The 17,900-nt window shown below is 44.4% G+C and overlaps 1 protein-coding gene across 4 annotated transcripts in view; it reads left to right on the top strand.

Annotated features, from left to right (window-relative positions):
* SORCS1 (sortilin related VPS10 domain containing receptor 1) overlaps nt 1-17,900 on the top strand; it is a 762,471-nt gene that overhangs the window by 468,044 nt on the left and 276,527 nt on the right. For all 4 annotated transcript variants that reach the window (XM_056530949.1, XM_056530951.1, XM_056530952.1 and 1 more), the window contains exon 4: nt 16,204-16,362. In XM_056530949.1, the coding sequence (XP_056386924.1) occupies nt 16,204-16,362 (159 nt within the window). The remainder of the gene's footprint in view (nt 1-16,203; nt 16,363-17,900) is intronic.

Here is a 17,900-nt window from a genome sequence, read left to right on the forward strand (position 1 = left end):
TACACGGGTGCACGCTGCTGTGGCAAATACAGAGTACACAAAAAGAAAAATAGTCAGCACAACTACCTAATACACGGGTGCACGCTGCTGTGGCAAATACAGTATACAAAAAGAAAAATAATCAGCACAACTACCTAATACACGGGTGCACGCTGCTGTGGCAAATACAGAGTATATATAAAAAAAAAAAAATAGTCAGCACAACTACCTAATACACGGGTGCACGCTGCTGTGGCAAATACAGTATACAAAAAGAAAAATAGTCAGCACAACTACCTAATACACAGGTGCACGCTGCTGTGGCAAATACAGAGTATACAAAAAGAAAAATAGTCAGCACAACTACCTAATACACGGGTGCACGCTGCTGTGGCAAATACAGTATACAAAAAGAAAAATAGTCAGCACAACTACCTAATACACGGGTGCACGCTGCTGTGGCAAATACAGAGTATACAAAAAGAAAAATAGTCAGCACAACTACCTAATACACGGGTGCACGCTGCTGTGGCAAATACAGAGTACACAAAAAGAAAAATAGTCAGCACAACTACCTAATACACGGGTGCACGCTGCTGTGGCAAATACAGAGTATATAGAAAGAAAAATAGTCAGCACAACTACCTAATACACGGGTGCACGCTGCTGTGGCAAATACAGAGTATATAGAAAGAAAAATAGTCAGCACAACTACCTAATACACGGGTGCACGCTGCTGTGGCAAATACAGAGTACACAAAACGAAAAATCGTCAGCACAACTACCTAATACACAGGTGCACGCTGCTGTGGCAAATACAGAGTATACAAAAAGAAAAATAGTCAGCACAACTACCTAATACACGGGTGCACGCTGCTGTGGCAAATACAGAGTATACAGAAAGAAAAATAGTCAGCACAACTACCTAATACACAGGTGCACGCTGCTGTGGCAAATACAGAGTATAGAAAAAGAAAAATAGTCAGCACAACTACCTAATACACGGGTGCACGCTGCTGTGGCAAATACAGAGTATATAAAAAGAAAAATAATCAGCACAACTACCTAATACACGGGTGCACGCTGCTGTGGCAAATACAGTATACAAAAAGAAAAATAGTCAGCACAACTACCTAATACACGGGTGCACGCTGCTGTGGCAAATACAGAGTACACAAAAAGAAAAATAGTCAGCACAACTACCTAATACACAGGTGCACGCTGCTGTGGCAAATACAGAGTATACAAAAAGAAAAATAGTCAGCACAACTACCTAATACACGGGTGCACGCTGCTGTGGCAAATACAGAGTATACAGAAAGAAAAATAGTCAGCACAACTACCTAATACACAGGTGCACGCTGCTGTGGCAAATACAGAGTATACAAAAAGAAAAATCGTCAGCACAACTACCTAATACACAGGTGCACGCTGCTGTGGCAAATACAGAGTACACAAAAAGAAAAATAGTCAGCACAACTACCTAATACACAGGTGCACGCTGCTGTGGCAAATACAGAGTATATAAAAAGAAAAATAATCAGCACAACTACCTAATACACAGGTGCACGCTGCTGTGGCAAATACAGAGTATATATAAAAAAAAAAAAATAGTCAGCACAACTACCTAATACACAGGTGCACGCTGCTGTGGCAAATACAGAGTATACAGAAAGAAAAATAGTCAGCACAACTACCTAATACACGGGTGCACGCTGCTGTGGCAAATACAGAGTATATAAAAAAAAATAAAAAATAGTCAGCACAACTACCTAATACACAGGTGCACGCTGCTGTGGCAAATACAGAGTATATAAAAAAAAAAAAATAGTCAGCACAACTACCTAATACACAGGTGCACGCTGCTGTGGCAATTACAGTATACAAAAAAGAAGGTTGCAGCAGCAGTCTTGGTCAAAAAAATGGAGGCTCTTAGAGCACTTTTTGATCAAAATGTGCCCCCCCCCCCATCCACCAATAAATAAGGGGGAGTGGCCCCCTCTGTAGCCGTGCACCCCCTCCCTGTTTAACAGGAGTTTTTTTTAAATTGATAGTGGATCCTGCATGTCACCCAGTCAGAGGCCATGTGCCCAGCAGAGGTGAGTGAAATGATTGTTAGGGTCCCATCCGAAATGAGGCCACTTTCGCGTTTTGATCAAAAAGTGCACTAAGAGCCTCCATTTTTTGACCAATAGTGCTGCTGCAACCTTCTTTTTTTGTATACTTGAACAAACAGTGGAGCTGGTCACAGTATTGGCCCATAACATGGGTAGTCAAGGTAATTACCCTACATAGATTGAGGAACAGTGCCCCCAGAATGAAGTTGGTCATAGTAATCCTCCATAACTGAGGTAGACGTTGCACCCAAGATGCTCACATACATAATAGACATGGAGGGGCAAGCTGTGCATAACTGACTGGTGAGCAGTTAAGGGGTTAAGAGAAATACAGGCAAGGTTTTTAGCCCCCTCCCCCGCCTGTAAAATTTGTCAGTAAATGTAGTGGCTTGTCCCATGGGTGGAGGGTGGTGGGGGAGGAGTGCACCAATCAGGGGTCTAAGCATTTCCCGGGCTTTCAGGGGCCCTCCCCTGGGTATTTATAGCTGGGGCACCTCCCTTCCCCCCATAATCTGCCAAGGACCCGGAGTTTTGGCTGCCGGCTGGTATGTTTCTGCCCCTTATTTATGGCCCGGATGGAGCAGGAGGGTGAGGGCTGGCATGATCGCATGTAGCTGAGCTGGCCTCCCCTCCTGTTGCGCCTGCGGCACCGGTGTTAGGTTCGGGAGGCTGGCGGACCTCTCGGCAGTCCCGCCCTCCTTTCACCTGTAGTCCCTGTGAGCCCTGTCATGCCCGTTCCTTGCACCCTCTTTCCTGCCTGTGCCTTGAGCCCTCTCCCCGGGCGTGCTCCTTATGAGTGCGCTCTGCCTCTTTTCCCCCCCTGTTACTGTCCCCTTCGTCTCTGAGGTATCGGCCCCTGGACGGCTGCTGATTTTTTTTCACCCCTTAGCACAAATGGACGTTTATTAACATCCATTTGCGCATCCCCAGCTATAATGCGCTCACAAGTTGAGCGCGCATCATAGCCGGTGGGTCCCGGTTACTATAAGCAACCAGGAGCCACGCTAATGCCGACATTGCCGATCGGGCTGATGTCCGGCATTAACTCTTTAGACGCGACAATCAAAGTTGAAAGTGATAGCGCAGCAATACCAGAGCCAGTTAAGATAAGGCCCAAAGGAACAGTGGAGCTGGTCACAGTATTGGGCCATAACATGAGAACTCAAGGTACCTTCCCAACATAGATTGTGGAACAGTGCCCCCAGAATACAGTAATCCCCTATAACAGAGGTAGTAATTACACCCCCCCCCCCCCTGCACACACACAATCACACACATAACAGACCTAGCCAGTGGTGTAGCTTGTAGCTTCTGGGCCCCAATGCAAAATCCTTAACAGGGCCCCATATGCTAAATATACTACTGGTCTCTTATGGGGAAGATGTGTTTTGGGGCCCCCTTTGGCACAAGGGCCCCGGTGCGACTGCTACCTCTGCTACCTCTATAGCTACGCCTCTGAAACCTAGCCATAGTGCATCAATTCCAGCAGTAGTAAAGGTACGGTCCCTAACATTGGTAGTCAAGATACCTACCCAACATAGATTGAGAAACAATGCCCCCAGAATACAGTAATTCCCTATAACAGAGATAGTAATTTCACCGCCCTCCCCCCAAACACACACACGCACGATCACACATAATAGACCTAGCCATTTTAAATAGAAGTAATTTACAAATCTGTTTAAGTTTCTTGCACCAGTTGATTTGAAAAAAAAAATTGTCCACCGGAGTACCCCTTTAAGTACCGGTGTTCCCCCTTGGGCACTCTCATTAAGAAATGTTTTGCTATTGCACTCCTTATGATAAATAAAAAAATATTTCTAATGTACTTAAAATTTTTTTTTAAAAGTTTTCTGTTTTATTTGTGCTTAAAAAAAGCTCAAGAGCACATTTTCCCCCATCTCATACACAGACTTGGGACCGAAGCCCAAACACAGGAAGTGCAGCCTGGAGTGCTGAGGGGGGGGGGGGGGTCCAACCAACAGCAAATGGCAGTTAAGTGTGAGAGGGGCTATGATTGGATGAGGCTGGACACACCCCCCTCAGCACTCCAGGCTGCACTTCCTGTGTATGGGCTTTGGGCCAAAGTCTGCATATGAGATGGGGGAAAATGTGCTCTTTTTTAAATGGGCACTGTTACCAACTTTATTTTTTGATATGTTGTAGTACTTATGTACTACAACATATCTCTAATATACTTTTAGTATTATTATTTTTTCATTAAAAAGGTTTCATTTACATTTAAAAACCGCCCACTGAAAAAGGACTGATTTTGGAGTGGCAATCAGTCCTTTTTCAGTTAGGCTGCACTCGCTCCCTGCCTGTCAATCAGACAGGCGGGAGCGAGCGCATTGGCTCCCTGGCCACTGGCTGGGAGGCCACTCCTCCCGCACATCGCCGCCGCCTCGTTGCCGCCGCTGTCCCTGCACGCCCACTGCCGGACTCTGCAGTAACTGCAAGTATAAGGAGGGAACGGGGTATGCGGAGCGGAGCGGGGCGGGGGTGGGGGGGGAGGAAGTGAACGGGCTAGCAAAAAAAATTTAAAAATAGGAAGGTGGGAGCTACCCTTTAAGCAGAAATAAAACATAGAAAACCATTTTTTTTTTTAAACAAAGTATATTAGAAATGTGTTTTATTTACCATAAGGAGTGCAGTAGCAAGTGAGAGTGCTCATTTAAGTTAGGGGGTCCCCAACAATTGACTTAGTGTCCAACAGGGTGACTATTTTTAGTAATATAACCTAACATTATGTAATGGTATCACTAGTGTTGAGCAGCATAGGCCATATTCGAATTTGCGATATTTCGCGAATATATTGACGAATATTCGTCATATATTCGCTAAATTTGCATATTCGTAATATTCGCGTTTTATTTTCGCATATGCGAGAATTCGCAAATCCAAAAAATGGCATATGCGAAAATTTACATATGCGAAAATTAGCACATACAAAAATTTGCATATGTGAAAATTCTTATATGCGAAAATTCGCACACCAGTCTCACACAGTAGTATTAGAGCCTTCTTTACACCACACAAGCTGGAAGCAGAGAGGGATGATCACTGTGATGTGTACTGTGAAAAAAACAAAAAACGAATATTCGTAATTGCAAATATATAGCGCTATATTTGTGAATATTGGCGAATTCGCGAATATGCGATATTCGGGAATAAAATTTGCATTGCGAATATTCGCGAGCAACAATAGGTATCACCATGGAAAATCCTTCCTGGTTCCATTCATCATTTGATGCACCAATGGTTCGCCGGCCGCTATGTCGGAGCCGACCCTATCATGCAGAATGGAGCGTGACAACGTATCTGCTGGTTTACAGCTGTGTGCGCTCCGGGTCCGCGTGCCGTACATCATCCTGACTTCCAATTTCTTGTTTATTGTGGTGCTCACGGGCTGAGTATTGGCGGCGCTTCTTAGCAATCTCGGCCGCCGCGCTTGTCATGCTACACTACTCCGGCTAAAAGGTATTTTTATCACCCTGCTAAAAGCACTTGAGAGTTTTAATGAAGCCCTGTGTGTATACAGACAATGTAACCTGGAATACTTGGGTCGTCCGGCAGATAATGTACAGCCGTTCTAATGCACTCAGACGAGTCTCTTTATTCTGCTTTATAGCCGGGGGCTCAGACACACTTCATGGTGGTGCATTGAGAAGCAGCCCAAGAGTTTCCACAATGGGGGCCATTTATAAGAGCAGCTGCCTAATCCCGTCCCTCATCATATCTCTAGAGAAAATGTATCCCATACAAAGCAGAAAATATTCAGACCCTTTCTCTTTTGTCGCATTTTGTTCTGTTTTTTTCCTATCATTTAATCAATCCACCATAATAACAAAGAGAGAAGAGAATGTTATAAACCTAATTTATTAAAAATGAAAAGCTAAAATCTTGCAGTAACATAAAGCGAGTGAAATAAGTATTGAACAGTCACCATTTTACTCACTTAAAGGGGTACTCCGCTGCTCGGCGTTTGGAACAAACTGTTCCGAACACTGGAGCCGGCGCCGGGAGCTCGTGACATCATAGCCCGGCTCCCTCATGACGTCGCACTCTGCCCCCTCAATGCAAGTCTATGGGAGGGGGCGTGACAGCCGTCACGCCCCCTCCCATAGACTTGCATTGAGGGGGCGTGGCATGACATTGTGGGGGGCGGCGGGGATATAATGTCACAAGCTCCAGGCGCCGGCTAAAGTGTTCGGAACAGTTTGTTCCAAACACTGAGCAGTGAAGTATTCCTTTAAAGGGGTACTACGCCTCTGGACATCTTATCCCCTATCCAAAGGATAGGGGATAAGATGTTACATCACTGTAGGTCCAACCCCTGGGACCCCCACGATCTCTGTGTGGCACCCTTGTGTTTTGAACATCTTTATTCAGAATGCTGGGTTCTGGCTACACCCCCTCCATTCTTGTCTATGGGAGGGGGCATGACAAGCGACCACAGCTTTCACGCCTGCTTCCCTTGTGAATGGAGGGGGAGTGATGTCACAAAAACAGCCTCTCAGACCCAGCATTCTGAATAAAAATGTTTAGAACACGATGTTTGCTGCCCAAAGATCGCGGGGGTCCCAGTGGCCGGACCCCCGTGATGAAACATTGTATCCCCTATCCTTTGGATAGGGGATAAGGTATCCATGGGCGGAGTATCCCTTTAATATATTTCCAGATGCTTTTCACATGAAATATTCACCAGATGTTGGTAACAAACCAAGTAATCCATACATACAAAGACACCAAAACAAAAAAGTTTAGAAATTAAGTTCTGTGTAACAATGTGAAATGACACAGGGAAAAAGTATTAAACACACTTCCTGATATTTATGTAATACTTTGCACAGATGACTATTTTGATAAAGACAGCTTCAGCCCCCTGTATGGAGAAACTAGGGACATGTATTGCCCTGGGTGGATTCTGGACCATTCTTCAACACAAACAGTCCTCAAATCTTGAAGGTTCTGCGGGCCTCCTCTATGAGTTCTTTCCATAGATTGTCAATGGGATATAAGTCAGGTGATTGTCTGGGCCATTCTAGCAGCTTTATTTTCTTTCTTTTTTTTAAACCATTAGAGTTTCCTTTACTGTGTGTGTTTGGGATCATTGTCCTCCTGAAATGTTGTTTCATCTTGATCATCCTGGTAGATGACAACAGATTTTTGTCACAAAGTCTTAGTAAATTTGCACATTTATCCTTCCAGTAGCATTTGCTGAAAAGCCGCCCACACCATGATGTTCCTACCTCTGATCTTCACTGTTGGTGTTTTTAGGGTGATGTGTGGGGAGTGCATTACTGTTTTGTATGAGACAATAGTACCTGCTTATTTCAGGTCTTTTTAAAGCTCTCCACTAGTTGTCCTTGGCTCTTGGACAACTCTAACGATTATTCCTCTCACCTGGCCGAAGTAAATTTATGGTGAAACAATTGTCTTTCCACTTCCGTTTTATGGCCCCAACAGAGCTCACTGGAACATTTATGAGCTTAGAAATGCGCCTGTAACCAATGCCATTGTTATGTTTTAAAGGGGCACTCCAGAGGAAAACTTTTTTTTTTTTAAATCAACTGGTGCCAGAAAGTTAAACAGATTTGTAAATTACTTCTATTAAAAAATCGTAATTCTTCCAGTACTCATTAGCAGCTGTATACTGCAGAGGAAATTATTTTCTTTTGGGACTTATTTTCTGCTCTCTGCTGACACCCCTGCCCATTTTAGGAACTGTCCAGAGCAGCATATGTTTGGTATGGGCATTTTCTCCTGCTCTTGACAGTTCCTTACATGGACAGAGGTGTCAACAGGGAAAACTCCTTTGTTGCCATCCATTACTGGGTGCTTTATGACATTGTCCTGCTGGAAGACCCAAGATCTTGGACGCAAACCCAGCTTTCTGACACTGGATTCTACAGTGCGACCCAAAATCCGTTGGTAATCCTCAGATTTCATGATGTCTTGTACACATTCAAGGCATTCAGTGTCAGAGGCAGCAAAACAACCCCAAAACATCATTGACCTCCACCATATTTCACCGTAGGTACTGTGTTCTTTTCTTTGTAGGCCTCATTCCGTTTTCTGTAAACAGTAGAATGATGAGCTTTACCCAAAAGCTCTATCTTGGTCTCTTCTGTCCACAAAATGTTTTCCCAGAAGGATTTTGATTAGTCAAGTTCATTTTGGCAAAATGTAGTCTTGCTTTTTTATGTCTCTGTGTCAGCAGTGGAGTCCTCCTGGGTCTCCTCCATTGTGTTCATTTCAATTTAATGTCGACTGATAGTTCGCACTGACACTGATGCTCCCCGAGCCTGCAGGACAGCTTGAATATCTTTGGAACTTGTTTGGGGCTGCTTATCCACCATCCAGACTATCCTGCGTTGACACCTTCCATAATTTTTTTTCTTCCGTCCACGTCCAGCGAGATTAGCTACAGTGCCATGGGTTGCAAACTTCTTGATAATGTTGCGCACTGTGGACAAAGGCAAATCTAGATCTCTGGAGATGGGCTTGGAACCTTGAGATTGTTGATATTTTTCCACAATTTTGGTTCTCAAGTCCTCAGACAGTTCTCTTCTCCTCTTTCTGTTCTGTTGCCCATGATTAGTGTGGCACACACAGACACACAATGCAAAGACTAAATGAACTTCTCTCCTTTTTATCTGCTTTCAGGTGTGATTTTTATATTGCCGACACCTGTTACTTGCCCCAGGGCAGTATAAAGGAGCATCACATGCTTGGAACAATCTTATTTTTCCACAATTTTAATAGGGTGCCAATAATTTTGTCTAGCCCATTTTTGGAGTTTGGTGACATTATGTCCAATTTGCTTTGTTTCCTCCCTTTTTTGGTTTAGTTTCAATGCACACAAAGGGAATAAACATGTGTATAGCAAAACATGTGTTACTGCAATCCTTTTCTGTGAGAAATACTTCATTTTCTTGAAAAATTTTAGGAGTGCCAACATTTACTGCCATGTCTTGACTTGACTGACTTGACAATTGACATAAGGATGACTTTGCGCTTACTTGAGCTGACTTGTGGCTGCAGACTCTAGGCTTGAGGCCTCCAATGCTCTGGACACACCCTGAGACATCTTGACTGAACTGGGGAGCTTAGCAAGCATCCCATAGGTCACTTGGGGGGTCACCTGGTCACTAGTGCCTCCTGTACACTAGTAATACAAACAATAGGGGTTACACTGTAAGGGGGGGGCCTTGGGACATGGAAGGACTCTGCCTGACAGGGCAGGAGAAATGTACAGGGACACACCAAACCGTACTAGGCTACCACATGTGCCCTTCTGGAGTCCTAGACAGCTGAGTGACAGCTATTCAAGGGTTAACATTAACCATGTAATTTACCTAATGTTACTTATTGAAGACAGATATAAGGATGTCTACTCTAGTGGTCTACTAATAATCCATAAACTACCGTATTTTTCGCCATATAAGACTCACTTTTAATACAGCATATACACATTAAAACCCTGTCCTATCGGGTCAGTCCCTGTGGCCATCAACGGCCGGGACCCGTGGCTAATACACGACATCACCGATCGCGGTAATGCCCTGTATTAACCCTTCAGACGCGGCGATCAAAGCTGACCGCCGCGTCTGAAGCGAAAGTGAAACTAACCTGGCTGCTCAGTCGGGCTGTTCGGGACCACCGCGGTGAAATCGTGGCGTCCGGAACAGCTTACAGGACACTGGGAGGGACCGTACCTGCCTCCTCGGTGTCTACTCCGTGCCGGGATCCCCTGCATTGCCAGCGCTCTTCACGTCGTCGTGCACGCCGTCCTGTCATTCAATAGGAGCGGCGTGCTTAGTGTCGTGATGGCAGCAACGAAGAGCGAGGATACCGGGCAGCAGAGACGTTCCGGAGCGATGGGGACACCCCGGGGACGCGGCGACAGCGATGGAGGGCGACATCCAGGGCAGCGGTGACGAGTGCTGACGGTCCGGAATGGCGGGGACACGTGAGAACTACCTCCTATACGAGTGGTCTTCAACCTGCGGACTTCCAGATGTTGCAAAACTACAACTCCTGGCATGTCCGGACAGCCAACGGTTGTCCGGGCATGCTGGGAGTTGTAGTTTTGCAACATCTGGAGGTCCGCAGGTTGAAGATCACTGTCCTATACTTTACATTGTATTTGGTTCAGAATATTTTTTTTCTACATTTTCATCCTTTAAAATTGGGTGCGTCTTATATGGCGAAAAATATTTTTTTCTTGCAGTGACCTCTGCAGGGTACATGTGGTATTGCATGCTCACCTTATACTCTATGGCCGGCATTTATCAACGTAGGTGTAAGTGAAGCATTATTCTACACCTTTTTTTTTTTGGGTGCTGGTAGAAGCACCAGATTTATGAAATGATCAAAGAGCATTTGATACATTTTGTGCAGGTCACATTTTCTGACATTTATCTCTTCACATACACCAAAAAAGCTAAGTCTGGGCTGGTGTAGTTTTAGAGACTTTTCAGTGGCTTTGCGCCTTTTTTGCACCTTTTTGTCAAAAAGGCGCAGTACATAAAACCCTTCCATATCATGTGTATTGCCAAAAACCAGTAGATTGCAACTCAAAATTAGCAGAATTGTGTAAACGAAAAGGCGCAAAAAAGGCGCAAATAAACCCTGCTTGTGCCTTTTTTGCGCCTTTTCTAGACACAAAAATAAATAAATGATAAATGTCGGCCTATGGACTGGTCAGGTCTAACATCTTAGTGATACCCCAGCCTGGATCATTGATGGTGGTCCTGCGCTCACTGTATGACATCACTATGCCTTATTGTGGGTCTTTAGGAGGTAACACCTTGAGGACGTGTTCACACATTTAGGATTTTAATTAGGGTTATTGAATACTAAGCCAGACATAGATCTAAAGACAGGAGACGTCCCAGTCTTTACTTTATACGTGACCTCAATGTATGGGAGAGGCGGAGCCACAGTGTTTGTGTGTCTCCGCCTCTCCCATAGAGATGAATGGTGTTATGATCAGCTGACACGCCCAGTACAAAATGTGCTCTAAAAGAGCAGAGTCGGGGCCCCATATGGGAGAATGCGGGGGGTCCTAGCAATTGGACCCCCGTGAACAGACACTTATCTCCTATCCTCCTGTTAGAGGATACGTTTATTACTGCTGGATATCTTCTTTAAAGGGGTACTCCACCCCTTGACATCTTATCCCCTATCCAAAGGATAAGGGATAAGATGTCTGATCGCGGGGGTCCCCCTGCTGGGGACCCCCGCAATATAGCATGCGGCACTCACCTGTTTCTTGTCCGGAAGCGCTGGAGGGTCTGGGTCCCGTCCATGGGAACAGAAATTCGTGACTTCACGACCAGTCCCCTCAATGCAAGTCTGTGGGAGGGGGCGTGACGGCCGCCACGCCCCCTCCCATAGACTTGCATTGAGGGGACGGGACGTGACGCCAACCAGTGGTTGGAACCTAGACCCTCCAGCGCTTCTGGATAAGAAACAGGTGGGTGCCGCATGCTATATTGCGGGGGTCCCCAGTGGCGGGACCCCCGCAATCTGACATCTTATCCCCTATCCTTAGGATAGGGGATAAGTTTTTCAGGACTTGATATCTTCTCTAAGTTGCTCACGGAGGTCTGACCTCTAGGACTCTCTCTGACCCTGAGAATGAAAGGGGAAGCAGCACAAGTGCACTGCTACATCTTTAGAGAAGGGAACTGTGCAGGGTTCTTTATCTGTCCCATTTACTCCAATAATAATAATAACTTTTTATTTATATAGCTCACACAGATTTGGCAACACTATAATCAGTCCCTGTTCCCAGAAAATCTAAAGTCACCTATCAGCGTGTTTTTTGGGATATGGAAGGAAACCCATACAAACACAGGGAGAACAAACAAAATCCTTGCGGATATTTTCTTTGGTGGGATTTGAACCCAGGACCCCAGTGTGGCAAGACAATATTATTAACCATCGAGCCAGCGTGCTACACATCACAACTCTACTGCCATTCCGTGTACAGGGGGTGGCTGAGGGCCACAATGCAGGGAAAATAAGACAGTAAAGAGGCCTCAATGCAACAACAGCACTAGAGGGGGGGGGGGATTTATTTATATAAATATTTTTTTTTTGGCACATTTTAAAGAGTACCTCTCATGATCTTGTCAAATTTTATAATCCTCCCAGTTCACTGCCCCCATGATGATAAACCACCCCCTGCCTTTATTATTATTATTATTTTTTTAGTTTCCTACCTTGATATTGCTCTGTATTTTCTGCTCAGTCTCAGTCAGATTCACAGACTGGGAAGGGGCGTTCCCCAGCAGGCTGTGACATCATCTGAAGCCATACAGGGGAGAACTTCCTCCCTCACGCTGCTACACACAGCCCAGTGCAGTTCAGTGTGAGATGATCTATGATTGGCTAAGGCTGCACACACACACACACCCCACACCCCTCAGCACTCCAGACTACATTTCCTGATTTTGGACTTCTGCCAGGCCAGTAGGAGTCCAAAGTCTGTGCAAGAGATGGAGGGAAATGTGCTCTGGACAAGTAGGGAGACACCTAGTGGCAGCTTTTTTTTAAAACACAAATAAAACATAGAAAACTTCATTTTTTTTAAACAAAGTATAATACAAAGATTTATTATTTGCAATAAGGAGTGCAATAGCAAAAACTAGTTTTAATGAGAGTGACCATTTAAAGCTGTACTCTTTATTTCTGATGTTTTTTTTTTTTTTTTGCACTTGCGCCTTATGTTTTTGCAGTTTGCGCTCGCTTCATATTTTTGCACCTTTGCATTTATGTAGTGCGTACAGATAGGCGCTAGTTGCACTTATCATCTGCGTAAAAATACATTTTGCGTAAAAATTTGCGCAAGAATACTTTCTAGGACAAGTGGTTTCCCAACCAGAACGCCACCAGCTGTTGCAAAACCACAACTCCCAGCATGGGATATACAGATAAAGCTGGAGGGGAGGTGTATTACTACTATATATATACTGACAACATAGAGATAGCAGCAGTATACAGATAGAAATGGAGGGGAGATGTATAAATACTATATATCCTGATTCCATAGAGAGAGCAGCAGTATACAGATAGAACTGGAGGGGAGATGTATAACTACTATATATCCTAATCCCATAGAGATAGCAACAGTATACGGATAGAGCTGGAGGGGAGGTGTATTACTACTATATATACTGATACCATAGAGATAGCAGCAGTATACAGATAGAACTGGAGGAGAGGTGTATAACTACTATATATCCTGATTCCATAGATATAACAGCAGCAGTACACAGACAGAGCTGGAGGGGAGGTGCATTACTACTATATATACTAATACCAAAGAGATAGCAGTAGCAGTATACAGATAGAGCTGAGAGAGGAGGGTCTGCGAGATGGGAGATGGTATCTGGTAGGTAATTATGTCACCCTGTAATCCAGGTCTGACATCCTGTTACTCACATTAAGCACGATAACTTTCAGTTATCCTGGTGATCACATGACCCAGTTACAGTAATGAAACTTATGGATGCAGCTGGAATAAAACAAATGGTGCTGTAGGACTAGTGGTGGTGAATGTTTATGATATGGGCCAGTGTTCCCCAACCAGGGTGCCTCCAGCTGTTGCAAAACTACAATTCCCAGCATGCCCGGACAGCCTTCGGCTGTCCGGGCATGCTGGGAGTTGTAGTTTTGCAACAGCTGGAGGCACCCTGGTTGGGAAACACTGCCCTGGGATGTGTAAAATTTGCTGCCGCATGTCTTTTCCCTTGTTTAGCATCCTTTTAAGAATTTTCGCCATTTAATTATGTTGAATGCACGATTTCCTAAATTAGACACAGAAACACCTCCAGAAAAAAACTGCACAAACGAAAAGAAAATGTGCGCAAATTTTTACGCAAATGATAAATCTCTCCCATCCCTGTGTTTCCTTCCTTCTTATGATCAGTCGTGGTCCCAGAGGACAGACCAACACTGATCATAAAGTAACAGCAGAATCTTATCGCAACAATATAACTACTCAGTTTTATCAGTAAGGAGAATGGAAAAGCTGAGTGGCAAACAATATGGCTGACATTACTGTATGTCACCCAGCTTTCCCACCTCAGTGTGCACCTCAGAGGTCATGCTTAGACCTATAGTTCTACAAATCTACTTACTGACTACATTAGTGTGTGAAAATATTGTGGTCGTGTAAAGGGTTAATCGCCATTCGTGCATCCGCAGTTGAATTCGCACTAAACACGCGGCACAATCCCTCCAGGCTTTATTTGTTCCAAACTCTCAGTACAAGCGTCTCGGGACAGGTAGCAGTAATGTAACTAATCTGATCATTAAAATGATGACAATGATGAGGAATTTATATATATCTATTTTTTTTTTAAAGTGACAGCGCACTTTATTGCGCACAGACCCCTGACTAAGCCATGTGAAATTTGATTAATGTGCACAATTTTACATGGGATTTAGAGGCTAATTCTTATTTATTAATTTTTCTATCCTTTACACAATAGGAGCGGCAAACTGCGGAGCACAATGTCATAAATAATGCAGCGCTGGATTATCCCATAATTCCTAGTTGTCTCTGATTAGAATTTTAATATAAGGAACATTTGCTATAAATTAGTTATTGTGTTGTTAGTTCCTGGGATGATGTTTTGAAACATTGTAGCAGAGGTTTTGCCTTGAGGTTCCTGGGTCCTAAAAATATTGGAGAGGTGAGGGGGTATGGGAGAGGTGAGTGGTGGATCGGAGATGTGAGGGGGGATTAGAAAGGTTAGTGGGGGATGGGAGAGATGAGGGGGGGAACAGAAAGGTAAGGGGGGATGGGAGAGATGAAGGGGGATGGAAAGGGGTGAGTGGGGGGATCAGAGAGGTGAGTGGGAATTGGAAAGATTAGGGGGGTTAATAGAGGTGAGCAGGAATCAGAAATGTGAAGGGGGTTCGGAGAAGTGAAAGGGGATGGGAGAGGTGAGGGGGGATGGGAGAGGTGAGGGGGATCAGAAATGTGAAGGGGGTTCGGAGAAGTGAAAGGGGATGGGAGAAGTGAATGGAGATCAGATAGGTGAGGGGGATGGGAGAGGTGAGGGGGGATCAGAGAGGTGAGGAGGATCAGAGAGGTGAGGGGGATGGGAGAGGTGAGGGGGGATCAGAGAGGTGAGGGGGATGGGAGAGGTGAGGGGGGATCAGAGAGGTGAGGGGGATCAGAGAGGTGAGGGGGGATGGGAGAGGTGAGGGGGGATTGGAGAAGTGAAGGGGGATGGGAAGGGTGAATGGAGGGATCAGAGAGGTGAGTGGGGATGGGAGAGGTGAAGGGAATCGGAGAGGTGAACGAAGATCGCAGAGGTGAAGAGGGGTTGAGAGATGTGAGCAGAGATCAGAGAAGTGAGGGGTGATTGGATAGGGAGGGGGAATCGAAGAGGTGAGGGGGTATCGGAAAGGTGAAGGGGGATCAGAGAGGTGAGGGGTCATTGGAGAGGTAAGGGGGGATCAGAAAGGTGAGGGGCGATTGGAGAGGTGAGCGGGAATAGGAAAGGTGAGGAGGGTTCATAGAGGTGAGCAGGGATCGGAAATGTGACGTCACGAGGGGGCGGCCGTGAACACGGAAGCTCGCACGCAGTGTTTGGCGTAATGAACTTCTGGACGCTGCGAGCGGAGCTCCGAAAGGCAGGGCAGCGCACAACCCCTTTAAATAAAAATTACAAGAAAAAAGTCAAAAATTGCTCATTTTTGGTCACATCACATCTCAGAAAAAAAATGGAATTAAAAGTAATTAAAAAGTCATATATATATATATATATATATATATATATATATATATATACGCAATAGTGGTACTGACAAAAACTACAGATCATGGTAACAAAAATGAGCCCTTGTACGGCCTTATTTATTGAACAGCGTGTTTCTTCGAATTCTCTGCCACACTCCAAAAACATACAGGTAGGTTCATTTAGAATTTACACCGTCAATAAAGACAGTTGAGTGATGTGAGCGACGACCATCTCTGTGCAGCGCTACAGAATATGTTGTCGCTATAAAGAAAATGATTGTTAAATTAAGAAATGATTAGTGCATTATCTCTTGTTTACTCTTCCTTCCCTTCCTGCAGATCATGCTCCTGACTGACCCGGAGATTGAGAGCAGCCTCATGATTAGTTCAGATGAAGGGGCCACTTACCAGAAATACAGACTCAACTTCTACATCCAGAGCCTCCTGTTTCATCCCAAGCAAGAGGATTGGATCCTGGCCTACAGCCAAGACCAGAAGGTAAATGGAGTCCAAGTAAAGTAAAGAGACCTACAATGGTTCTAGACTGAGAGTTAGAATAAGGGCCACAGCTACCAGTAGCACAGAGTACTTCAGGAGAGGAGTATGCTAATATTGTGGCATTATACATTACATATTAGAAGCAGCACAATCCTCAGAAGCACAGAGCATTGCAGGATAGAAGAGCTCCGATTTTGTAGAGCATTGACTGAGAAGTATTCCTGGGCTTGTCTATGTTAGGGATGAGGGTTCAGACTCACAACCATCAGAGTATCTCATTCTGGAGGAACTTACCCTTAATAGACAACCCATTGAGTCAAATGAACACAGTGTAATACTTCATTTTCCCTGTGGTGGCGCTGGTGAACCTTTGATCGTTGAGAGCAGCAGGACACTATGTGATCAGCTCATCCTTGGGGACCTTTCTAACTAAAACCAGTATTATCCAATGTGGATAACCCCTTTACAGAACACTAGACCAATTTTTTTTCCAACCTTAAAGTGTTACTGTAAATAGTAAGAAAAAAAATGCTTAAGTGTAGTAATGTGCACTAAGACCTGTATGGGTAATAATACATGTGTATATGTAAAATACCTTTTGATCTATGTATTACTGTGATGAGTCTTTCTGGATTTCTAAGAGAGGCTGGGGGCGTTTTCCTTGGAGTATGATGAGTTCTTCTCCCCTCCCTCCTCTCCCCCTCCATACCTCCTCTCCCCCCCCCCTCCTTACCTCCTCTCCCTCCCTCCTCCCCCTCCCTCCTTTCCTCCTCCCTCTCTCCCCATCATAAGCTCTGCACAAACATTTTTACATTTGCAAAGTTTTCTACCTAAATGCATGCTCTATATAACTCTAATGCAGCCATGTGAAACTGTGTGGGGCAAGAAAAGAAGAAAAACCTACATTTTGTGCCAAAAAAAGAAAGATTTTTGCATTTTCACAGCTTTGTAACCAAACTGCATGCTTTTTTATAACCCTAAAGCGGCAATGTAGAACCAATATGGTGCAAATAAACAAGAAACGTTTTGCTAAAATGACCAAAGAGAAACCATTTTTCATATTAATAATAGTTTAACACCTTGTATTGCTTGTCACTGTGCGTGGACATGCTCTTCTTAAAGACTGAAAGCTGTCTGCATCTTTTCTGTGCTCTGAGGAACAGAATGGAGATAACCACACCTCCCTCCCCCCTACCCTAAGATATTTTGGTCTTTTTTTTTTTTTTTTTTAAAGAACCAACTTTATAAACCCTTTTTTTTCACATCTTTAGCAATATTTTTTTTTTAATGAAGTATATTAAGAAAGTGCTTAGTTTTTAAGAAAGTATTAAATGGAAAATTGTTTCTACAGTGTGGGCATCAGTAGCATATAGAAAAAAAGGGAATAGGCGCTAACTAGTGTCTAAATGCTCTAGGTGTACAGAGGTCGGTAGCAAAAGTTGGATGTAGGCTATATATTTGCCCCCAAAAAATAAAGCGAGAGCTACTGCCTCCACCTGATGCACCTGCACACTGATTGGCCATTACAAGGAAGTCCA

The sequence above is a fragment of the Hyla sarda genome, chromosome 7, assembly GCF_029499605.1.
Source record: "Hyla sarda isolate aHylSar1 chromosome 7, aHylSar1.hap1, whole genome shotgun sequence".
Classification (NCBI taxonomy): domain Eukaryota; kingdom Metazoa; phylum Chordata; class Amphibia; order Anura; family Hylidae; genus Hyla; species Hyla sarda.